This window comes from Rhopilema esculentum, chromosome 15 (assembly GCF_057945365.1).
Source record: "Rhopilema esculentum isolate cy_ngs chromosome 15, ASM5794536v1, whole genome shotgun sequence".
Classification (NCBI taxonomy): Eukaryota; Metazoa; Cnidaria; class Scyphozoa; order Rhizostomeae; family Rhizostomatidae; genus Rhopilema; species Rhopilema esculentum.
In genome coordinates this window covers 797,691-820,911 of record NC_142829.1, presented here as the reverse complement: position 1 = coordinate 820,911, position 23,221 = coordinate 797,691, and the positions used below count along the sequence as shown (strand labels likewise).

Below are 23,221 nucleotides of genomic sequence, written 5' to 3'. Positions count from 1 at the left end.
TGAAAGAAATGAGGCTCTTGGAATGGATCTGATCACAGCAGAAATCCTGAAAGAAGGAGCAGGTGGAGTAGCACAATGGCTGTTACGAACCTGTAACAAAATCATGGACACAAAGAAAGTTGTTGTGCTTCTTCTTTTGAACCGATTAAAGAGCGCCGTTGACAACAGAATGAGAGAGGAGCAAGCTGGTTATCGACCTGGCAGGTCTTGCGCAGATCAAATTATTGCCCCAAGGAGAATTGTGGAGAACACGATTCAATACTAGCAACAAGTACATTTTAAATTTATTGATTGCGAAAAAGCGTTTAATAGTGTTGATCAAGAATGTCTTTGGAAAATAGCAGTATGGTATGTAATTCCTTCTAGCTATATCACTATTCTTAAACACTCTAAGAAAACTCCTGCTGTTGGTGAAAACAGAAGATGGTTTCGCAGAAAACTTTGGAGTGAAGCCAGGAGTAAGACAAGGATGCATGATATCGCCTGGTTGTTTGGCCTCCCGATTGACTGGATGATGAGAAAGGTAAGCTAACAAAACGGCAATGGAATCTACTGGAGCCAAAGGCAGGAGCTATGCAATCTAGACTTAGCTGACGATATCGCATTGATTAGCAACTCTCGAAGCGGGTTGCAAAAAGCAACTGACAAGGTGGAAGAAGTAGGAAGCTTCATTGGCCTGAAAATAAACAACAAAAAGAGAAAGGTTCTGAAAGAGCTGTAGTACGTAAACGACTTCGTCTACCTAGGAAGCTCTATCAATTGATCAGGAAATGGGACGTTGAACTGAATAGGAGAACTGCTCTTTCATCATCTGCTTTTTCACAACTCGCAAGTGCAGCGAAATCGAAGCATCAAGTTAACGGTGAAGATTAGAATTTATAACGCATGTGCTCTAACCGTATTCTTGTATTGGTCAGAAACTTGGCAGTTAACTGCAAGTTCAAAAGAAGAAGATCGCACCAAAAAACGCTTTGCGTGAAAGTGAGAAAGACGGGGGCGGTGGTTCGGTCATGTGGCCAGGATGAGCTGCAATAGATTTACTAAGCAGACGATAGAATGGAGACCACGAAGAGGTCAAAGAAGAGCTGAAAGGCAACGAATGACATGGCAAGCATCAGCTGAAAAAAACTTAGGATGAATTAGCACTACTTGGATGGAGGCAAAGCGGCTAGCGCAGAGCCGGGCGGACTGGAAGAAAAATAATAAGAAGAAGAGGAAGAAGAAGAAGAAGAAGAAGAAGAAGAAGAAGAAGAAGAAGAAGAAGAAGAAGAAGAAGAAGAAGAAGAAGAAGAAGAGGAAAAGGAAGAAGAAGGAAAGAGGAAGAGGAAGAAGAAATAGAAGAAGAAAAAGAAGAAGAAGAAGAAGAGGAAGAAGAAGAAGAAAAAGAAGAAAAGAGGAAGAGGAAGAGGAAGAGGAAGAGGAAGGAGAAATAGAAGAAGAAAAAGAAGAAGAAGAAGAAGAGGAAGAAGAAGAAGAAAAAGAAGAAAAGAGGAAGAGGAAGAGGAAGAGGAAGAGGAAGAAGAAATAGAAGAAGAAAAAGAAGAAGAAGAAGAAGAGGAAGAAGAAGAAGAAAAAGAAGAAAAGAGGAAGAGGAAGAGGAAGAGGAAGAGGAAGGAGAAATAGAAGAAGTAGTAGTTATCACAAAATTTGACAGAGAGAATGAAGTAAAGAGATTATGATGTAACATTTTAAACTTCAATTGTTTATCTTACAATACAGATTTTGTTGTTAATAGTACTAGTAATTCGTGATAATTGCGTTATGTTATTGTTTCAGGTATGTCATTCATTCTTGAAAGTCAATAGTTTTTTTACTGCAAGATCCTGACCTAGGTTTCTTATTGAAAAACCATAATCCGAATTTTTAATCTCAATGTTCGTATGCATTTGGGGCTGAAGAGCGATTCTTTAACTGCAGATTGTGTACAACTTTTTCTCTTTCTTTTTGAGGGCCGTCAGAAGCGGGGGGCTGGGGTTGCTGGAGCCCTCTCTGTACGAATTTCGTTCCGAATGCACTGTTTTTTCATAAAAATATAAAACATGTAGATGAGTAAAAACACTAAATTTAGATATGAATTGTAGATTGCGATTTTCGTAACTATTTTTCTAATTTTCTTATTCTAGACCGACATGTTTTTTTATATAACTTTTACATGGGAGTGAAAAATATTATCATGAAAACTGAAGCTGAGATTGGCCTCGTTTTCAGACTTTTTCCTTGCTTGGTGATGACCAAAAATTGCTTTGCAGTTTTGTTGCGAGTTAAGGCGTAAATGGCAATGAATTTATTGACTGGCAAGGGAATTTTTGTTATTGAGAATTAGATAAATTTAGAATTGATTAAATTTTTTAAATGGGCTCAATACCGTGAAGTTTTACATAGCCAATAAGTGGTTTTCAAATCAAATCGCGACCCTTGCTTTCAAAAATGGTATCATGGTCAAAGTTCATAGACCCACTGGTGGTGGAGGGAAGCTGTCATGAAGTTGGACACACTTGGTGCGAGTCCTGCTTGGAAGCAACGCTGGAAATCTTCATTAACTGCGTGCGCTACTCCGTAAAGCTGTATTCACCAATATATATGGTATGATTATGATCGGCACCTTTGCATTTCATTTCATTAAAAATTCTCAGCAATTAATTACAATTAGTGAATAAAAGATGCAAATGTAAGATACGATTTTGAGAAGATAATTTACAATTTTCATAAAACATCATTTAACATAAAGAGCTGGTGGACGTATGAAAATAAACTCTGTTTAGAGCTTTCGAGCCATATGCCCTCAGTGAAATATTTTTATTAGCTAAGAACCGAACATCTGAATTAAAGTCAAAGATGTACAATTGCCAAACTATAAAGATTTGCTTTCCATTTATACTTTGATCGTAGATTTAAGATCTCTGCTGAGTTTGCATTTGTCACTAATTTGTTATTGTAATGTTTCTTACTACTGCATGCAGGTTAAGAATATTGTATAGTTTTGTCCCAAAGGAACTTAGAAGCTATCATTTTTTCACTTTTGATTTAAAACAATTGTTCTGTTTATTTGGCTTATCCCACCAGTATCTACTTAGACAGATGGTCATATCTTGGTTTAAATTTGTGATAACCAACTGAAAGTCTTTTACACTCAACTCACAGTCTTCACAAAGTGCTCTCACAGTACCAAGGAAGGTACCACTCCCACTTTTGTCTGAAACTAAGAAGGAAATTGAAAGAATGCATGAATTAGGTGTTATTAGGCCAGTTCAAGAGCCTACTGATTGGTGTACAACCATTGTTATCATACCCAAACCCAATGTTAAAGTGAGATTATGTGTTGGTTTAAAAACTAAGTTGAATCTTAGTGTGAAAAGGGAAGTTTACCCTCTTCCATCTGTAATCTTCCATCCATTCTAAAGTATTTTCAAAATTAGATGCGAACAGTGCTTTTTGGCAAAGAACTTTGTCAGAAAGTAGTCCGTTGCTACCCACTGGGACAGGTATTGCTTTTTGAGATTACCTTATGGTATTACAACTGGCTCAGAGCAGTTTTAAAGGCCTTGGAGGAGTTGAATGCAACATTGATAACATACTGATTTATGGAAGGAACCAAGAAGAGCACGATCAAAGATTGCATGCTGTGCTAAACAAATTAAAGGAGGCACACATAACCTTAAATCCAGAGAAATGCGAGTTTAGCAAGACCTCTTGGCCACATTGTAAGCTCAGATGGAATCAAACCAGATCCAGAGAAGATAAGATCAATTCTGATTTTGCCTCTACCAAAGAATGCTGCAGAAGTAAAATCATTCCTTGGAATTGGGAATCAACAAAGTAAATTTGCTCCTGATTTAGCAAGCAAAACAAAGCCATTAAGAGATCTTCTCAACAATGGATGTACTTGGGCATGTGGGCAACCACAACAGAAAGCATTTGAAGATATCAAGAGATGCCTCCCTAATAGGGAAATAATACATAATAGGGAAAGCAAAATATCAGCAGATGCTTCATCCTATGGAATGGGAGGAGTTGTGTATCAGCTACAAGATGACAACAACTGGAAGTCCATTGCTTACTTTTCAAGAGCCTTGGCATCAACTGAGACAAAGTATTCACAAATTGAGAAAGAGTGCTTTGCATTCACCTGGCTTGCAGAACGGGGAAGTGATTATATCCTTGGAAAAGAGATCACAGGAGAAACATGTACCTCTACTCACAACTCATTGCATTGACAGTCCTTTTCGTGAGCAAAATTACACATGTGTCGCAAATCGCACATGCAAACAAATTTGCACGTAAGATCGAACTTGTAAGAAAATTTGAAGTGCCAACCTGATAAAATTGATAAAAAAAGTAAGAAAGGTAAAAGCCACTTGAATATGTGCAAGAGCAAAACTCAATTCAATCAATACATAACAGATTACAGTTCCTCATCAGAAATACTTGAGCTATTGTCAGAATTATGAAATATGTCAGAATTATATTGCTTTCAGGGAACAATTACATTTTGACAGGAAATCAGTTATTACACTTAACATGCTAATGACGACTTAGCTGAAAGACAAGACACTAAGTTGAAAGGAGCATTCAGTCGAAAGCCAAACATCGGTTCCGAAAATTGGAAAATCATATTGTGGTCGAAAGTGCTAATCAAGTAACAAGGGAAAAGGATAAACAATCATGAGACCATGGGAAATTGATGTTACATAACAGAAAACTGCAAAAACACCTGTTTGTGCGTGTGATGAAAAGCATGCGCAATTTAACTTGCATATGCGCAGGCGTGTGCGATTGCACACGGTAAACAAAAAGGACTGCATTGATCAGTTACCTCCAAGAATTCAGAGAATGAAAATGAGATTGATGAGATTCCTTATTAAATAATTGGTACATATACCAGGAAAGGAGATGTATGCAAGTGGTATGCTATCTAGGATGATACCTAAAGATGAGATTGTCAAGAAAGACACAGAATTAGAATCAGAAATGAATAACTACATTTACTCGGTTATTGATGCCATTCCTGTGTCTGACATGAAATTGAAACAGCTGATAGATGCACAAGATGAAGATGAAGTTACAAAGAAAATTAAGGAGTATTGTCTTGAAGGATGGCCTGAAAAGCATCAGTTACAAAGTGCAATTCGTCCATACTAGGCAAATAGAGGAGAGTTAACAACAGTCAAGGGTATCTTGCTTAAATTTACTAAGTTGGTTATCTCATCAGCCATGGGACTAGAAGTCCTTGACAGAGTTCACAAGGGTCATCAAGGCATTTCCAAATGTAGAGAGAGGCTAAACAAAGTGTTTGGTGACCTGGAATGAGCAAGCAGATCCAGGACATGATAGAGTGCTGCAGAGTTTGCAATGAACTCAAGAAAAACAGCAAAAAGCAGTTGATTCGAAATCCATTTCCTGATCATCCGTGGCAAATCATTGGACTAGATTTCTTCAAGCTAAAATCAGTTGACTATCTGATTGTAGTTGATTATTATTCAAGGTTCATTGAACTTGGTATAATGAACAAGAACAAAACAATTTCTGAAGTTTCCTGCGTGTTAATGAGTTTGTTTACAAGACATGGGATTCCAGAATCACTTTGCTCAGATAACGGCCCACCCTTTGATAGTGCAGAATACTTAGCATTTGCAAGAGAATGAGAATTTGACATAATCACCAGCAGTCCAGTTTTTTCAAGATCAAATGGAGAAGTTGAACATGCAATCCAGACCGCTAAAAATATTTTGAGAGAATCAGATGAGCCAGAGAAAGCACTACTCTATTGCAATATGGATATTCCCCTCCACAGTTGCTAATGGTTCGTGACATAAGATTGCTCCCGAGCTTCTACCTGAGCTTAAACCCTGAGAAGAAAAGTAGATGATAGTTGAAGACAGCAGAAATTTAGCCATGACAACAGACATCATGTGATACCCCTAGCACCCCTAAAACCAGATACCGTAATCCTTCGATTACATGCCTGGGGCATTTATTAAAACTTTTATATTTTAGGGGGCCTCTATTTGAGGGGGGCGTTTAAAAGCGGGGGCATTTATTGAATTTTTTCACTCTTCCTAGGCAATATTTTTTAAAAAACATCTAATGATGATCGCACTTAGTGTGAAACTCTGAGTAACAACTAAACAAGTCTGGTTCCAGAAGTAATAAACACTACACAGAAGTTTTAGAAAAGAAACTTTTCAAAAGAAAGGCCAAATTTCCCACTGTAACGTTGAAATTAGACAGATGGGCGTATATCGTTTAATTGAAGCATTACGGTATAGAGGTGAACATCACTACACATCATGAACAAGGAACAGTCCTAAAACCAGCCAACAGTCCAAGGTCATACTATGTGCAGACACCAGCTAAAATTATCAGGAGAAATTGTTAACACATTGTTCCATTAAACCTTGGCACACCTGTTAAGTGTCCAGATGAGAAGACGCAGGCTACACTAGTCAAGATTCCAGAAAAGAAGACTGAACAGAACATTCTCTCAAGGCCTGAACATTCTCTTCTATACTGACTGTGAATTCATCCAGTCCAGACTAGCTTTGTAGGTTCCCTTTGAATAGATTCCCTCGGAATATGCTATTTATTGCACTGCATTTTTAGCACTCAGGGCCAGAATCTTGATCTGTCAATCAACTCACTGGTGCAAAATATCATGTTGGGAGGGTAGGGGGAATTTTGGTTGGAGATGGAGATGCGTCATCTGCAAGGTGCAATGATTTGCAGGTTATGGATGCAAAGCCAGTTCTATTGTATGTTGACACTGATCTGAATTTGCTGTCAGGCATCCATGGCCTGTAACTGTTTTAGGGTTTAGAAATATTTAACAGAAAAACAGGACTCAAAACTTTTTTCTGAAGGTGGTATGATGTCATCAAAAGCCAGAAAACTTCATTCATGCAGACAAGTTTCACATATCAAAATTTGTAATCTCAAAGTCAATACCTTGCGACTTGGCATCAAAAGCACTTTTGAAAAGGCAATTTGTAATCAGAACATCTTTGTTGTCAAAATTTGGGCAATTGTTTAAAATTTTCCCTCCACTGAAAAAGTTTGCTTATAAGAAATATTATATGGGCATTATTTACGTCAAACACATTTTCATCATTCAGTTCAAACATTTTTTTTTGAAAAGTTTTTGAATATTTGATATGCAAGTTTGCAGCAGGTTTTTAGTGCTTTTATGATTTTATTTCTTTATGGTTTACTATTATTAGGCTCCTAGACCTTGAAGCATTTGATCCCCCTTCCCCCCTCTCGGTGACCCTGGTCATATGGGTCATTGGCTCTGGTTTTTCCAGAAAGCCAATCACTTTTGGTTTGATCCAGGTGATATTTTTTGTAAATTCACATTTGTGACAAAAACATTTAATCTTGTGAAATTGGTGCTTTGCATATGGTTCCCTTGAATTTGATTGTAAACTCTTCTGTCCAAAAATTTTCTCATATTTTATTTAATATTTTATATCAAATGTTTTGGTCAGTTTGTTTTTTATCTGCCCTGTAAATTGATATTTGTGCAGTTTACATTCCTGATTAGATAGTGGGTGGTACTGCATTTTTAATGCAAACATCTTGAACTTAATATCTTGCAACATAGGCCTTGCAACATTATCAGGGTTACCTGCTCCCTCCCCCCTAACATTTATACCCCAGCGAGTGTCGGGTGAAAAGTACTTTAGTATGATATGTTTCCAATTTTCTGTGCTTTTCAAACAAAAAAATATTTTAATGGAAACATTTGACTTTGTGATTTTTAGGTCGCTGGTTTGCTAACAAGAAGAAACATACAGTACTTCACTGGCAAGATGATTGTGGAAATTTTGCAGTCATGCCTTTTTTTGTCAACTAATGGTGCACTACTTGTCGGAAGCTTTTGTCTTTTCAGGTCAGCAACCTTACTTTTTTATGAACATATTTTCTATGATAGCATAATTGAAAGTAGAATAATAGCAACTTTATAACAAGTGCAACGACAAACATCAGGATTGGCAAAAAACAAAAGTCATTTGTCATAGTCATAATTCAACACATCCATTTAACACATTCCCTTATAGATAACAAGAATTAGACTAAGCCATTAAAGTTACAATACTGGGTTACGTTACTGTATCTGCACCACTTGTTTTTGCATATGTTTGTCATGGCACTTGTTTTAAAGTTTGTCATGGCACCGCGATTTCCGTAGAAGATTCCAATAATACCAACTGATGGAAAGTAGAATTTCATTGTACAAAAAGGCAAGTTAGCAACCTGTACTTGCCATTTGATTTTCAGTAGGGGCATGTAAGAACACTTGCCATGAACAAAAATCCTATTTTTTGGTGTGTGTATTCAGTTATTATAAAATTCTTTTAAATAACAATATAGTTAAAGCACAGCTACTCAACTAAAACAATAGAATTTCCATTTGATACACTAGTTATTAATCTCTGCAAAAGTCAGTAGCATAGTCTTCTGCAAAATAATCCTCTTTCATCTTTGGGTAAACCAGACTCTAAAGAAATCATTTCCACTACTGCACTTGTCTTTTCAGATGAAATCTCCTCCTCTGTTCTAGAAAGGCAGACCTTCAGATTTTTCTTCAATGGTCAAATCTTCTAGCTCTGTGGTCGGCAAGATCTGCTAGAAACCAGCAAATTGAAACTTTGTGTTATCTGCAAAACTTAACTCTTTACAACTAGTGTCCTCTTCAAAACCTAAAAATTTAAAAGGTTTTAATGAAAGGAGGATACAACTTATGTTGACCCTCTTTAAAAGACTTTATGAGCAGTGCTGCAAGTAAAGAGAGAATATGGCTGCTGCCATAAGGTTTGAAGGGCTACATGAACTGAGACCTAAACATGTGTATTTGGATGTCACCACAATATAATTTGATATAAGAGACTGCTGATTCTCATGGAAGCTTAAATTGAAAATCAAAAGGAGACCTTGCAAACTCATCAGGAATTGTGTACTTGTTTATGGTGATTCCTAGAGGATATCTGATTGATTATGCTTCAAAATAGTAATGATATGCTTGGAGCAGCTTTAGCTAGCCTAGCAGCATAAGGCCAACGAGGGAACTACCAAGAGTATTTTTGCAATGGTGATGAAGTCAACAAGAGCAAAGTAGAAGCAGCATGAGATTCATACCCATCCTCCAGACATATGACTATTTGTTACTTCATTGTAACCAACCTCTTTTTGTTTAAATCATACATATAGTGCTTTATTTATAGAAATAACAATGTTGGATATCATTATGTCTTTGAATGTCATATCTTTGAATTTCAGAAAGCTGTTTGGAAGGTTCTATTTGTTAAGCTGTGGGTTTCTACCAGGTGCAGCAAGCTCATTTGGAGGGATTATTTTGGAAAGAAAATCCAGGAGAGGCTTGCTAGCTCTGTACATGTTAAATGTTGTAAGTATTTTGACAATATAGTATGTCCTTTGTTTAGCATGTGGATTTGTTGTACATAAAATATTTTCACTCTTAAATGGGGCCTTAAATAGGGGAAGCGTTAAAGTGATTAATTTAATTAATTGTGTAGAAAATCAATGTGTTTGTTTATTCTTTGGCTCTTATTAGTGTTTGACAGTAAGGTATTATCAGTAAGCTTCTATGAGTTATGGAAATGTAAGGAAATAAATGAAAAGATATACCTTAACTTCACATGTTATATGTCAAAAGTGTTCTTAAAAGTGTGTTTATTCCCTGTAAATGTGAAGGATGTTGAGCGATGCTGACAGGTTTAAAATCCCGTCACAAACAGAGTTTAACGTTGGATTGGAAAGAGGTTTTTTTCATTTGGGTGAATTGAATAAAAAATGGGAGAGAAGGTAAGAGACAAATATAAAGAAAATATTTTTTTAAGTACATATTTGTTGATTTTTTTCAAACTTTATACTTAGTTATAGATCTTTCTTTAGATTTAGTGTTATTACGAGATACTGAGCTCACTGATATGTGATATCCATCAAATTTTCTTTCATCTTGACTATTTTTTAATTTGTAGACTATAGAAACAGTTTATAACATTTTGCGGAGTAGAGGTTATGCCATGGAGATACCTTATGGAGAGGTAACAGGTTGTTTTTAATACCCCATTTATTTGGCATCGGTATAGTAATGTACTCAAAGTTTGATATCAATAAGTATTGGGTAAAACAGTGCATATTTCAATAAGGCTACTATCTGCAAAGTGATTGCATTAGAGCTATTTCATTACAAGCCAAAAATGATATTTATTCATCAAATTTCTTATTGCTAGAATTAAGAAAACTGAAGTTAGTATGATGGTTTGATTTTTGTGTTGTTTGTAAACATTCCTAGTACCACTATAATTACGTCTTATCCTGGCTTCCCTACTTGGGGCCTTATGCCGGCAGTAACATATAGATCGGCTAACCTTTGAATAGCTGTTTGCCCTTAATATTTTATTGCATTTTTATGAACATGACAACTGTCATTGCGTTTTCCCAGGTTGGTATGTTCATGCTTGCAACATCAACAATTATGTATCTTCACAGGTCAGTTATTTCTAATTTTATTCTTATTTATTTTTCTATTATATTTCAACCTATTTTAGAGTTATGTTATGAATAAATCAAATATAAAATTTGCTGAGAAATAAACTTTAATTGCTACAAGCGTTTATGTTGATATTTATGACAATGTTTCTGCTGTTATTGTGCTACAATTTGAAGGATGTTGCTTTTGAAATTGTACTGTCATCTCTGCTGACATTGTAGCTGTCATTTATGTCAATTACGCTCAGCTCTTGTCAATTATAAAAAATATTATTTTTACGATATTTATTACAACTATAAAAGAATTATACAGGTGAATTTTTCAGACATTTAGCTGTCTATCATCCCTCAATGGCCTTTACCACACCTGATATCTAATAGCATTCGTTTGAATTATTTAAAGATAGTTTGAATTGGGCGCTTCAAATGAAATATGAAATGATTATAAGACAAAATGTCAATGCAAATCGCAATTGTTTTTTTCTTAATTTCAAAGACACTCTTTTTGTGTCTTTTTGTGTTCTACTTCACTATTAAAAAAGCAGATGCGATACATAGTTATTTGTTGTATTGAATCGTCGATTTGTTTCCTTTAGAAAGCAGTTACTGCCAAATGGGATTCTGAAGAAGGTAGTAAGGTGAGTTTGGACTCAGTTTGAACGGTACTGTTTTCAAATAAAGATACAATACCATACCCTTTACACAACCATTTTGGTAATTATAATATAAAAATTGGTGTCCACATAATCTGATGTAATTTAGTAGTGGAATCAGCAAAGAAACTGCATTACGTTTTATCGTAATATGCATTTGGATGTTAGTCCATTCATCATACAGGTTTTTGTGTTTTTATTTGAATGATTTTATTCTACCAATTTTAATTATATCGCTGGTTTGCATAAAAACCTTAGCTCAAAGGGTACTAAAGATTTGCTCTGAAACTAAATTGGGTGATGATCTTGATAAAATCAATGATAATTCCGATTTTTTTTCGGGAAAAAGGTTGCCAGTTTCTCAGCTGGGAAAACATTTGGCCCTGAAAAGTGTCCCGTATGTTTAGAAATGCCTTATATTGACAACGTTTCAGGAAATTTGAAAGGCAAATAAAAAAGGGCCTAACTAACTATTTTTCCACTGTGAAGTCTCGTGTGGTTTACAGAACTAGGGTCATGTTTCCGTCCATCCAAACGGATGGCGTTCCTGCCAGTCGAAAAGTTTGGCTTTTTTAATTTTCGTCTCGATGTGAAGCTCGGTAGGTAGGACGCGCTAATCAGCGATTAGTCGAGCTTCAGTCAGAAATCGGACCCCAAGGAGAACAGCCACACCATTTTTGTAAAATTAGAATGCCCAAATAAAATACAATTTGGTAATTGGTCAACATTTGCTCACAAAAACAGAGAGTGTCAAAACGTAAGGTACCAATCAAACGCACCTCCCTTCCTTTCCAGTTACTTTCGAACTGGATCTAGATGTGAATTCAATCTGTTTTTCTTTGGACATAATCCAAAGTTTAAAGTCAAAAAGTTTTCACTGAGCTTGACTTGTTGCTAAACGTTTTCCAGATTGCTGTTGGGCGATAAAGTCCCGGATGGAGTTGGTATTCCACAATCACTGGAACCTAGGAAAGAATGGTAATATCAGTTGAATATTTCCTTGATTTATCCCAGGATGCAGATTGGAAGAGAACAGGGGCCAATATTTGCAAAGAGAATCAGTGGTGATGTTTCATTTTTCAAAAGAATGCTTTGCCGTACGGCAACTACTCTAGAACCGATTGCAGATCTAAAGTTGAATTGCAACCGATAATTGTTTTTTTACAGGATACACCATTCGCTCAAAGTTTTTGCAGCAGGCTATTGTATCAAGATGATTCCTGGTTTTCTACTTTCTTTACCGAAAATTTTTTCCAATCCAAGTAAGCAAATGATTTCGTTTGTTTTTGTCATGGTCACAATTTCTGCTTGAAGAATTACCTCTCTTTCCACCCATTCATCTCCATATTCATTGATTTTCTTGTTCTGTTCGTTCCTTTCCTTTTTTATATCGTTTGCTGGTGTGCTTTATTGTATCCAATCTTTTAAAGAAGGGGCGCCCCTTTACGACTTCTTGTTCTTTTCGCCCACGATTTTGTTAGTTTAAAGATTGGAAACAACATCAATCAAAAAAAAATTTGTTTTTATTTTTCTTGAATCAGTAACTCTTTAATATACAATGTATTTTTAAAATCAATTTGATTTTTTTATTTCTTCAGAATGTTAATCAGCATGTTATTATTCATACATGTATTGTATTTTTACAGAAGTAATTATTTTTGAAGAAATTTTTATCGTAACGATATTTGTAAATTTTGCCAAATTTGTCTACATAGATGTAAAGCCATTTTAAGAAGCACAATGGCCACTCCGATATACACAAGTTTTTCAATCTGTTCTAGAATTAATACTCCGCGCTTTGGTGAACAAGGACAACGCAAGATTTGGCGCCTTCACGGGGAGTTTGATACTTCTCTTTAGGGTAAATGTCTGCACTTTGTAAATATTTTCTGTTCTTGTCAAAATTTTTAGCATGAAACAATTTAATTTTAACAAAAGTTTTGCATTATTGCTTGTTCTGAAAACCATTCATTCACAATGTCTCCATTCTTAGCGTTTATTGTAGAAACCACGATTCTTTTGAAGATTTGTAACTAGCTACTTTAAGAAAGATAAAAACAGTAAGGCCCCGCAAATAAGTAGATGTTTTTTTCTACTTACCCTAAAAAGTTTCTTATATCATGGGTCTTTTTCTATTTTTAGGCCAAAAGTTTTTTTTAACATTTTCTCAATTTTCCCAAGGCTGGGTACCATGTTCTCTTAAAAATAGGTACAGCATTGTATGATTTACCATCCACATTGCATATATTTATTGCCCATTTATTTACTTAAGGCTCTGTAGTATCCAGTTTCCCAAAAGTTAATTTGATTCTGTCATTTAAAAGTAAGTGCATCTAAGTAAATGCCTTGTTAAAAATTGGAAATTTTAAACCCACATAAAAAAAAACTCTATCTGACCCTTCATCCTAAAAAGTTTTTTATAAACCAGGGCCTTCAGACGACATTTTAGCCACAAAGTTTCTTCAAAGTGGTTTCTTATTTGCCGGGCCTAAACAAATGACACATTGCAGCAAATATCCATGTTATTAGCAAATTTATTTAGAAATGGATGTAATGGTAACAGAATATTGAATTTGGTACCGGATTAACCGTGGAGATTGCATTTCCTTGTGGTAAAAAGGTTTTCAAGATTAATTGGGATCATGCCTTTCAAATGCATTCTACATGGCTGCTTGCATTTCAGGTATTTGAATATGTTTCCTACAAGATCAGAAGGAAAAAAGACGAATGGAACTCATTTTTAGCCGGTAAATCAAAGTATACTTTTATCAATCTCTCTCTAAATTTTGCGTGTAATATTTAAAGGTTGTCAAATTGTTTGCATGTTTCAAATAATATGTAGCATTTTTGTTTAGCAGATTGTTTAGCATTTTTTAAGGTTATAATAAGAGGTAGAAAGCACACAGATCAGACCATCTTCTAATGCACAGATATACAGCTTTAAAAATGATGTGGGCGCCGGATTCAATATGAGTGACACGCTTCGGGTAATGCTGATGAATCTGCGATTTGTCGAATTGTGTGTTACATAGATTCATGATGTTTAATTGCTAATCTTTATCTTACCTCTCGAGGTGGCATTGCTGGCCTATCGATGCTGTTCCAAAGAAGCTCAACACTGGCCTTGTATGTTTTATCAAAAGTTGGCGAGGTAATGCCTCTGATTCGTCTGTTTTTTAACACACTTAGACCCCATTTACACCCGTTTAGACTTCAGAGATTTTAAAAGTTTACACTAGACCATTTGAGTGCGGCTATCCGAAATAAGTTCACCTAGGAAAGTGGATTAAATTAGTTCGGATAACTTTGTGGTACATTGAAAACAGTTTTATCCGGATGAATTTTATCCACATGGTATCTTGCTCGAAAGTGATTGGCTATTTCATTCAATTTAGTTTTGACTGTCTCCAATCAAGACCTTTCGCCATCTTGGCTGCCTTGCAGTCAATAAATACTCGTGTTAAAAGTGGAGTATCTTCGTCATTCTACGTAAAAGTGGGATCCTTGTCAGCTTTCCCTACATTCTTCGCTATTTCAGCGTCATTTTGTTTCAGAGAACGAATTATTAAAACGAACTAGACCTAATTTGTTTTTATGATATCTTCGGACTTCGTCTGAAAGCAAAACAGATTATTCTGAAGAAAGATTGGTCAGTCATGTCGAGTTGCGTTGGCGGAAATTTTTTGTTATTTTGTTACCCAGAGATGACTTCGCTTTGGGGGTTCTGTGCAATATTTAGGTCACGTGACTGCAATTATCCGGCACGCTGTAAACGGGAGGGCGACGTGGACAAAATTTGTGCGGCAAAGTGTTAACGCAAATCAATCCGAACAAGTTTTGTGCGGATAAAATTTATCCGGCACAGTATAAACGGGGTCTTAAAGAGAAGTAGAAAATTGCAGTATTACAAAGTATTTCTAAGCGATCAGGACTTATATTCGCTAATTCTCCTTAAGAAAATAAGATAATTGACAAACACAGGTGAAGTTCGTTTCACACTTAGATAAATATTCTGTCGTTAGAAAAATTTTGTACTCTGAAGAGTGTCAGGCAGAAAGCTTCAGTGTTTTGAAGTTTTTGCTCTTTTGTGGCAAATTTTGATATTTTAACAATCAAAATATTGTTTGCAAACTATCTTTTAAGAGGAAAGTTATTTTATGCAGTCTTAAAAGCTTGGCTTATCCCCAATTTTTGCTTTTGGTCGACTTTCCTACATTTAAAATACATATTCACACATCATTGATATATATACATTGTAAAATTGTGTTTCTCACTCATTCTTGCTGCGTTTCAGTTATATAAGGAACTTTTTTGATATCGTAAGTATATTCACAGTATATAAAAACTTTCATTTTCAGAATCAATCAGGCTTGAAATTCAACCCTAACTCTATTTTGTTTGAATTTAGGTGCTGTATTTTCGAGGTGCCCAAAAGGGTTATCTTCCTTGGTTTAAGAATGGCGATGTGTTTCTCTACACAGTGTGCACTGCTGTGATGTTCCACGCTGTAAGTTCTTATCAACTTGATACTATTGAGCGTATATTTTGTTTTCTTGAATTATAAGTTACATCTAATAGTGCACTGTACAACCACAAGACGCCTTTTGTGAAATAAATCAGAGGTTAGTTAAAAGCCATGCCCAGTTAAAGTCGTGCCCAACAAGCTAAAAGTACAGCCAAGGCATTGTCATATGAAATTGCTGCATGAGTAGAAAATATTTTTCATTAGTTTCTGTGAAATGAAATTGCAATTGCCAAACCTGTTGGACAATGTTTGTCTGACTTTTTTCTTTGTTGATGTTCGTGTGATACACTGTGCATGGACCTGTGTGTCTCTTCGTATGAATTTCACAAGCATTGAAATGAATTATCCGACGACATCCTGCCTTACCAGGGAACATTGTCACACACACACACAATGTCATACGAAATGTTTGACGATCGCTAAACATCTTTGTGACAAGTTCTTGATCGAATTTGTCAAATGGCATGGTGGCCAAACTAATAAAAGCTTTACGCAACATTTTTGAATCACGAATGTTATTTAACGGTGCTCGATAGTTTGGCAGTACCTTGACGTATTTGTGATTTCTGGTTTTCTTGAAAAATTTAAGTTCCAAACGTGATCGGTCGCTAGCTAATACGTCATTATATTTTCCAGTTGTGTGAAGCATTCACTTGGCTCATCCTTTTTTGTCCTGCCTCATTATTACATTTACATGCTGGCAGTGTAAATGAGAAAGGAAGCTAACCCTCATTGGGTAGATGAAAAAAGCTTAGGGCAGAATTCTCTGTTTTTCGGTACAGTCTGACATGTCACAAATGCACGAGCCTTCTTTTTATATTGCGATCTTAAATATTTACCAGGCTTTTACCGCCATTGTCACTTCGACTTCAATTGAATGCAAATATGATTTAGAATTACGTTCCCCCTTTACCATGCAGGCAGTGTTGGAGCCGCACAACTTGAACCCAACATATTGGAGATTTCTATCGAATTTAACCAACAAAAGGTAAGCGTTGATAATGAAAAGTTATTAAAAGAGATTCAATTGCCCCAAATTAAGCCTAAAATAGGTAGGATTCGTTGTAATTTTGGAATAATAAGGCTTAAAATAGTAGTGGTGCTTAAGGGATTTCGACCGGTTGTACTGTTGTCTGACTCCTTACAACTGAACTTTAGATTTGGTGAAATGAACAGAAAGAGACTGGATCCATTTGGTTTGGAAAGCTCGAGGTGTTTTCCAGAATTTGATCCGTTTCCTTTGAAGAAGATGGAAGACTAGTCACCTTCTCAAAGTCCAGTGGCCAGTGGAACCGTAAAGGAAACAGCATGGTGACATCATTGAAACTGAACCTCACCCACGCTAGCAGTAACGAACTTTCTTACATATCTGATTCCCTGCTTCACAATGCTGCTCAATCGCTTTTACCTATGATACCAGTTCAAAATAAATCTTTTTGTAGAGTGAATTTTTCAATGCCTATTTTTTAAACCTATGCATCATAATTTCATAAAACGCATGCTTTTAGCTGTATCAATTTTAGCTGAAAATTCAAATTGTCAGAAGTGGCGAATTGTTTTTTATACTGTCAGTTTAACTCTAATTTACAAATAGATGCAGGAATGACAAAGAGGCGGGAACAATAAATAGGCGGAAATTTTAAAGAAGGGGGAATTGTATTTTGGGCGAGATTATTAAGAGTACATAGCGCAGTTGTGTCTTATCAAATTCATTTCTTAAGTGTAGTGATAAAAACAAAACACAATTTTTGTTTTTATTCATGTTCGTTTCAATCATTATTCAATAAAAAGAAATATTTTTACATGAAAAGTGATAGATAATCAATAAATTGTAACTGATATTTAACAATCCAATATTAACAAAGTTGCCAAGAATATTTACATATCAACATTTGTCAACGTTTCTACTTCTTCTTGCCTTTTGCTGGAGACTTAGTTTTCCCCTTCTCTTTTGGTGATTTACTTCTAGGACTTTTCCTACCCCTGGTAGGTGACGGTGTCTTCCGCTTTTTACTCACTTCACTGGCATTGTCTGCAGGAGGCTGGTCAATAAATTTCTGTCTGTATTGCTCTCTCAGTGAGTTGATCCGGTGCCTATTCTCATCCAGTTTTGCCTAACAAAAGAGCAGACGAATAAAGAGGATAATTGGAACCTGAAACCGGAGAGGTGTAGAATTTGGAGGAGATAGGGCCCTCGACGTTAAAAGTTTTGATAACGGTTCTCGTTCATCTCAAGAAAACAGTAATAAATGCCGATAAGACATGCGCTCCCCCCCCCCCCCCATCTCTCTCTTACTTCCAGCCCAGTGAGAAGGCTCTTATTTGTATTATCTCTCTGCTTCCCGACAATGCACTGTTTGAATTCCAAAAAGACGTGATTCCAAAAGGATTTGTAATCAGATATTGACCGTAAGTCACAAGAACGAAAATAATCCGTTAGTTCAATCTAAAAATGTACCTGCATTTCCTCATACTCTTGAAGCTGTTTCTCTTTTTCTAAATTTCTCGCAATTCTATCTTCCTCTCTGTCTTTCAAAACGCTCTCCCTGAGTTCCCTGTACTTTTGTATCCTCTCTTGCAACTCCATCTCCAATCTTTCTTCTTCTTTTTCATCCAGCAGCAATTTTTTGCCAGTGGACCTGATATAGATAAAAATACACAAGTTTATTCCACTGTTATAGATGTTCTATTTTTATCAAGATAGTATTGTAGATCAACATACATATATAATGTACGTTATTGCTGAAGTACCGTAACAGTGTGGTACCAGTGTACAATCGTAACAGTATCGTATTTGTATCGTGTTAGCCAACCGTGACAATCGTGGCAGTATCGCAACTGTGTTGTACGAATGTCGTAACAGCAGCGTATGTATCTCGAGACGTTACTGTGTCAGTGTAACATTTGTGTCGTAATTGACTATCGCAACATTATTTTGTTAGCATGTATTGAAATAATTGTTTTCAGTGTTTCAGTTGAAACAAAGCAGCTTTTGTTTGAGCTAATCGCGCGTATGACTCTCTCCTACTCTTTCAATCAATTGATAAAAAGGAATCATAACAATGGAATCTGCGTGCTGACTGAAAACATGGCTGCTACATCGACTTTGCTGTGACGCAATATTTATGATATGTTGGAGGCTGAGAAAGATAAGATAATATTTACATAGGTTAATAGATTTGTCACCTGATGAAGGGAGTGATGTCGAATGGTTTTAGCTTCATATCCTGATCCTTTGAGGGTGGTGTCAACGTCAGCTCGCTGGGGTCGTTATCCAATTGCAACCCGGGTGACAGGGGTGGGGGAACTGTGGTAACGAAAAATAAATAACGATGAAAAAATTTCTACAGAGAAATTCGCCCTGATGTAAAAGAATTCCAAGAAATATTCGTCTAGTTGAAATTACTCGAGATGAAATTCAGGTTGAATATAACACAGTTTCTTGTTTATATTGCAACCCAGCTCAAAAAAGTCCCCTTGTTTGGTATTTTATTTTGATAGGTACACACCGAATTATCATACGCAGATTATTTGTGTAGCAGTATTACCAAACCCCTTGCTTATATTTGAAGACACTGTCCCTTTGGAGACCACGCTCTTCGTGTTTTTACGAATAATTAAATGGCCAAAACAAACATCCATCGCAACTTGACACGGTTTTTGAGTCCCAAGTGCATCAAATTCCTGACAACATTAATTCTTTTGAAACCTTCTGCAAAAAGTGATCGTTCGATGGCCTATATGGTGCAGACCAAAGCTAGCACAACTTGTAGCCTTTTACATCGGTAAGTTTGAATATTATTTTCTTAGGTGTTAAATGTTTACTTCGTCGTATACCTGTTGGACATAATGCGTTTCCCGCAAATAAATCCCACGAAATTCTGTTTTCCTGGCGAGCTTTTATACCACCCAGTTTACATTCAAAGTGGCCTAGTTCTTATTCAAAGTGGCCTAGTTTTTATTCAACTTGGCATAATTTTCGTTCAGCTTGGCCTAATAAACTCGCCTAGTTTTGTATCCAACGGACTTATATCAACTGGATAAGGTTTTGTTCAGCTTGACCTTATTTCCACCGAAATAATTGCCTACAAACCTGCTTCTGTGCCGCTCTCTGAAGCTTCCCGCTTTCTTGCTTGCTCGGTGTCTTCTTGGCTTTCGCTTTTTGTAACTTTCACGAGGTTTTCGCTCAGAAACTTCATTCGCGATTTTTGGGCCTAAAGAGGAAAAGTTCAGCTAGCAGTGGAAAAGTGGACTCGCAATTTAAAGTCTTCTTAGAGGTTTAAAGAGCTTCAGAAGTGCCACTTCATTTCATTATTTTAGTTCTACTTTTATTGTTTATTAATCTAATAACCTAATAATTTTTCTTAAAACATCACATCAAAACGAAAGCATTTAAACTTAAATTTGTTTTTTGGTGTATAGAACAGGACGGTTATAAGCTGCTACTCCGAGATTCTTGCTTAATGCGGTCTTCAGGCAATTGTTAATTTGCGTAGATCAAAAATTTTAAATGTTGTAGGAATTCAAATGACCTATACTGATCTTCACCTCACGTTTGCTTGGTTAAAGAGCCTGATAGAAGTGTTTGAAAATGGGGTTAGGTATTTTCAACTGGTGTCAACCGACTTACTTTGGCGGCCCTTCCAGGCTGCTCTGCCTCCCAGGCGGCCTTCATTGCCTTGATTTGATCTTGTCTCTCTGTGTCCTTCTTTATTTCAATTTCGCTCTATGGTAGAAAGAACAGATGCAGCATAGAAACTTCGGTTTACGCTTTAGTTAAAATGGTTTCAGTACGAGTTACTAGACAAGAAGCTAATCACAAGATGACGTGTATCGCAATAACGCTTTAATTTCGATGATTATTATTATGTCTCAATAAATTTCCGCTAGGCAACCAAAAGTCAGCAACTGTTTCTATGCAATAAATATTACTTTTTGATTCGGAAATTAGCAAAACATGTCTCTGGTCATAACAAGGTCAGATTATTTGGCTGGCCCGTTAAAACCGTTAAATCTTTCTATTTTATTGTTTTCATTGCACTCGATCGTGCTGAAAAAGGAACTTGGTCGTAGAGTAGTCTGAATTGAGTTATGACGTCACAAGGATGTCACCCTGCCAATCGCACTCAAGTTGCTGGCCATGGGAGTTTTTCAGCCTAAGCGCACTGCGGCATCAGCGTCCAACCCACTCATCAGGCGTTTTCGCGTCTTGTGCCATTGCCGTACGCCAGGAACTTTCTAATCTCCCACCCCTCCTTAAGAGGGGGCCCTGCTAGAGCCTTGAATGACCTTTGTCTCAGACCTTCCCAGGAGATTTGCGAAAGCACTGAGGCCTTCAGTTTGTTTCTCCTTAAGCAGGCTTACGACCAAGCCGGTGGTTGTATGTAAAATTTAGATTAAATACCATTCACTTGCATGACTTGCCCTGAATGAGGGATTTGAAGTGTTATTTTTCAAGCCAAAGAACCTCATTGCTCGATGTTTCTTGCCACGCCTTTGCTACTTTCAATTATCGTACCATTTTGATCCGTAGTACAACTAAAGTCAAATTTGATCATTTCGCGCATGCGCAGTGCTGACAACAGCTAAAACTGACTTACCGCACTTGCGTCGCTGACCACTCTCAACACCCAATTCGGCTTCGTGATGTCAAATTGCTGAAGGAATGAAGAGAAGCGCTTATTTTTAAAAATGTAAAATGAAAAGCTGTTTTCAAAAATCGGTTAACGTTGCTAAGGCTCTTTATAAGTGGTACGTTTTTCTAAAAGTTCCCATCGATCAAAAGATCATCTTTCCATCTTTGGAACCTAAAATATAATTGTGAATTCTTTTCCATTACAAAACTGTTTGTATATTTCTGAAGACATTAAATGCTAGTCAAGAAGTATCCATGCCATGAATCTTGCTCACCTGTGAACCAGGCCGTGACGTCACACTTTGTTGATGAGACTTGCTGGACCTTCCTTCTTTGTTGTCCTTTGAGCCTTTCTTGCCCTTCGGTCCCGCGCTGTGTTTCTCCGTCTTTGTTGAAGTTTCCATTGCTGAGTGAAAAGTAAATTTACTAAAAAGGAATTGTTATACAAGGGCCACAATTTATTCAAAAAGTTGGACTGGAAATATTCTAAAAGTAACTGGTTACGGAGCACTTTGTGGTTTTACGCAGTATTAAAAGTTGGGAGAATTGAAAAATTAGGACGATGTATCAAACTAACCAATTCAGATTTTTGTTTATGATGACGACGATCAAGAGATTGTTGAGTCATATATATTGTGGGGCAGCTCTTGAAATAGAGATAAATTAAACGTAACACACCCTCGCCGTCTGTTTTCTCGATGTGTTTCAGCATGGATATGAAGCTCCACTGACTTTGTGATAAAGGCCAGCTGTCCCTTAACACCACAGCTTGAATAATGTACTTGTGAGTCTGTAATGGAATTCGATGCATTAAAGCCCAGCGCCAATTTTATGACGAAAGAAGTAATCGGAGTTTATGCTGTGGCGTAGCCCAGAGTAATTTAAAAGTTAAGTTAATAACAATTGTGCATGGCATTTTAACGTAGAATGGTTGCCGATTTGCTGAGAAAAATTGCGCTTTTTGTTGAAATGCGCCCTATCCCACCGGATTTCGATTGCTATTCAAATTTCCGATTGGTTTGACTAACAAAAGACCTATTCTTACGTCCAATCGTCTATCATAAAACGTCGGAGCGCCTATTGTTAACTCTCCATGGTAGACTGACGGGAACATGAGAGAAGATTTCCAAAAACATATTGTTTTCTTTTTCTGTTGTTTCATCGTATTTTATCACTTTTTGGCAAATGAAGCCTTGTTGCTCTTGATTATTTTTTATCGTACCCCCCCCCCAACCTAAGGTACAAATTTTATTTGCACTTTTCTCAGAGACCAACTTTCTGAGCCCCCCCCTTGCCCCCTCGCTACTGAGTTTATGAGCTTCTCATTACGTCTAAATATGAGTAATCATGGAAATAGGCGAGGGCAAGAAAAGTACAATTTTGAAAAGAATAAAAAATAAAACCTGCGGTTGTTCAGGATCATCAGCGGCCTGGTCAATTGTTTCGCTGCTTTCTGCTGCTCGTAGTTTGCTCATACTTTGCGTTTTCTCAATCTAAAAGAAACAAAAGAGATCTGCTATTTTCCAAACGCTTTTGCCTCAATTAATTTCTGTCAAAACATTGCTCAAGATGTTTCAACTGATTTTTAAGAAACCTCATTTTCAGCACATGTAACAGAAATAACAGGAAATGTTTTATCGATCAGTTTAGACATACTAATTTATCGTCGATTGTTGTGTTAATAAAAAGCTAGTTTATCGAATACCATTTAGTTTCATTATAAATACAATCGATTATTCATTCCTTGATGTGTACATTCATCAATTCATTTTATCATTTAACCACGCCCATTTTACCAATACCATACTTAATTACTTGCTCATGAACTTATCTAAAACTTAATTCATGTGCGTATTCGATTTCCCTATCAAAAAAACATCAACACAACACGACACGACA

General features: G+C 36.5%; 2 protein-coding genes and 1 non-coding gene across 7 annotated transcripts in view; 1 reads left to right on the top strand and 2 right to left on the bottom strand.

Annotated features, from left to right (window-relative positions):
- Positions 1 to 2,219: 2,219 nt before the first annotated feature.
- LOC135685210 (transmembrane protein 135) lies at positions 2,220 to 18,692 on the top strand. Of its 3 annotated transcripts, XM_065201058.2 has the most exons (14): positions 2,220 to 2,583; positions 7,758 to 7,885; positions 9,274 to 9,400; positions 9,996 to 10,061; positions 10,463 to 10,509; positions 11,106 to 11,147; positions 12,072 to 12,140; positions 12,330 to 12,424; positions 12,944 to 13,023; positions 13,846 to 13,909; positions 14,237 to 14,313; positions 15,571 to 15,669; positions 16,608 to 16,675; positions 16,846 to 18,692. In XM_065201058.2, exons 1-14 carry the CDS (start codon positions 2,428 to 2,430, stop codon positions 16,946 to 16,948), a joined length of 1,221 nt encoding a protein of 406 aa, XP_065057130.2. In that variant the 5' UTR covers positions 2,220 to 2,427; the 3' UTR covers positions 16,949 to 18,692. The 3 variants fall into 3 exon arrangements, with proteins under 3 accessions (XP_065057130.2, XP_065057132.2, XP_065057131.2); XM_065201060.2 differs by lacking the exons at positions 2,220 to 2,583; positions 7,758 to 7,885 and adding an exon at positions 9,709 to 9,819 and having other exon boundaries at positions 9,277 to 9,400; XM_065201059.2 differs by lacking the exons at positions 2,220 to 2,583; positions 7,758 to 7,885; positions 9,274 to 9,400 and adding an exon at positions 9,428 to 9,819.
- The window catches only part of LOC135685205 (androglobin), a 27,797-nt gene continuing 17,513 nt past the window's right edge, over positions 12,938 to 23,221 (bottom strand). For all 3 annotated transcript variants that reach the window (XM_065201051.2, XM_065201050.2, XM_065201049.2), the window contains exons 26-34: positions 22,726 to 22,815; positions 22,001 to 22,112; positions 21,598 to 21,728; positions 21,288 to 21,344; positions 20,318 to 20,413; positions 19,781 to 19,901; positions 18,874 to 18,994; positions 18,146 to 18,326; positions 12,938 to 17,801 (exon numbers count right to left, since the gene is read on the bottom strand). In XM_065201051.2, the coding sequence (XP_065057123.1) occupies positions 17,592 to 17,801; positions 18,146 to 18,326; positions 18,874 to 18,994; positions 19,781 to 19,901; positions 20,318 to 20,413; positions 21,288 to 21,344; positions 21,598 to 21,728; positions 22,001 to 22,112; positions 22,726 to 22,815 (1,119 nt within the window). In that variant the 3' untranslated portion in view covers positions 12,938 to 17,591. The remainder of the gene's footprint in view (positions 17,802 to 18,145; positions 18,327 to 18,873; positions 18,995 to 19,780; positions 19,902 to 20,317; positions 20,414 to 21,287; positions 21,345 to 21,597; positions 21,729 to 22,000; positions 22,113 to 22,725; positions 22,816 to 23,221) is intronic.
- Positions 20,751 to 21,057, bottom strand: LOC148958417 (Nuclear RNase P). Its single transcript, XR_016144661.1, has one exon.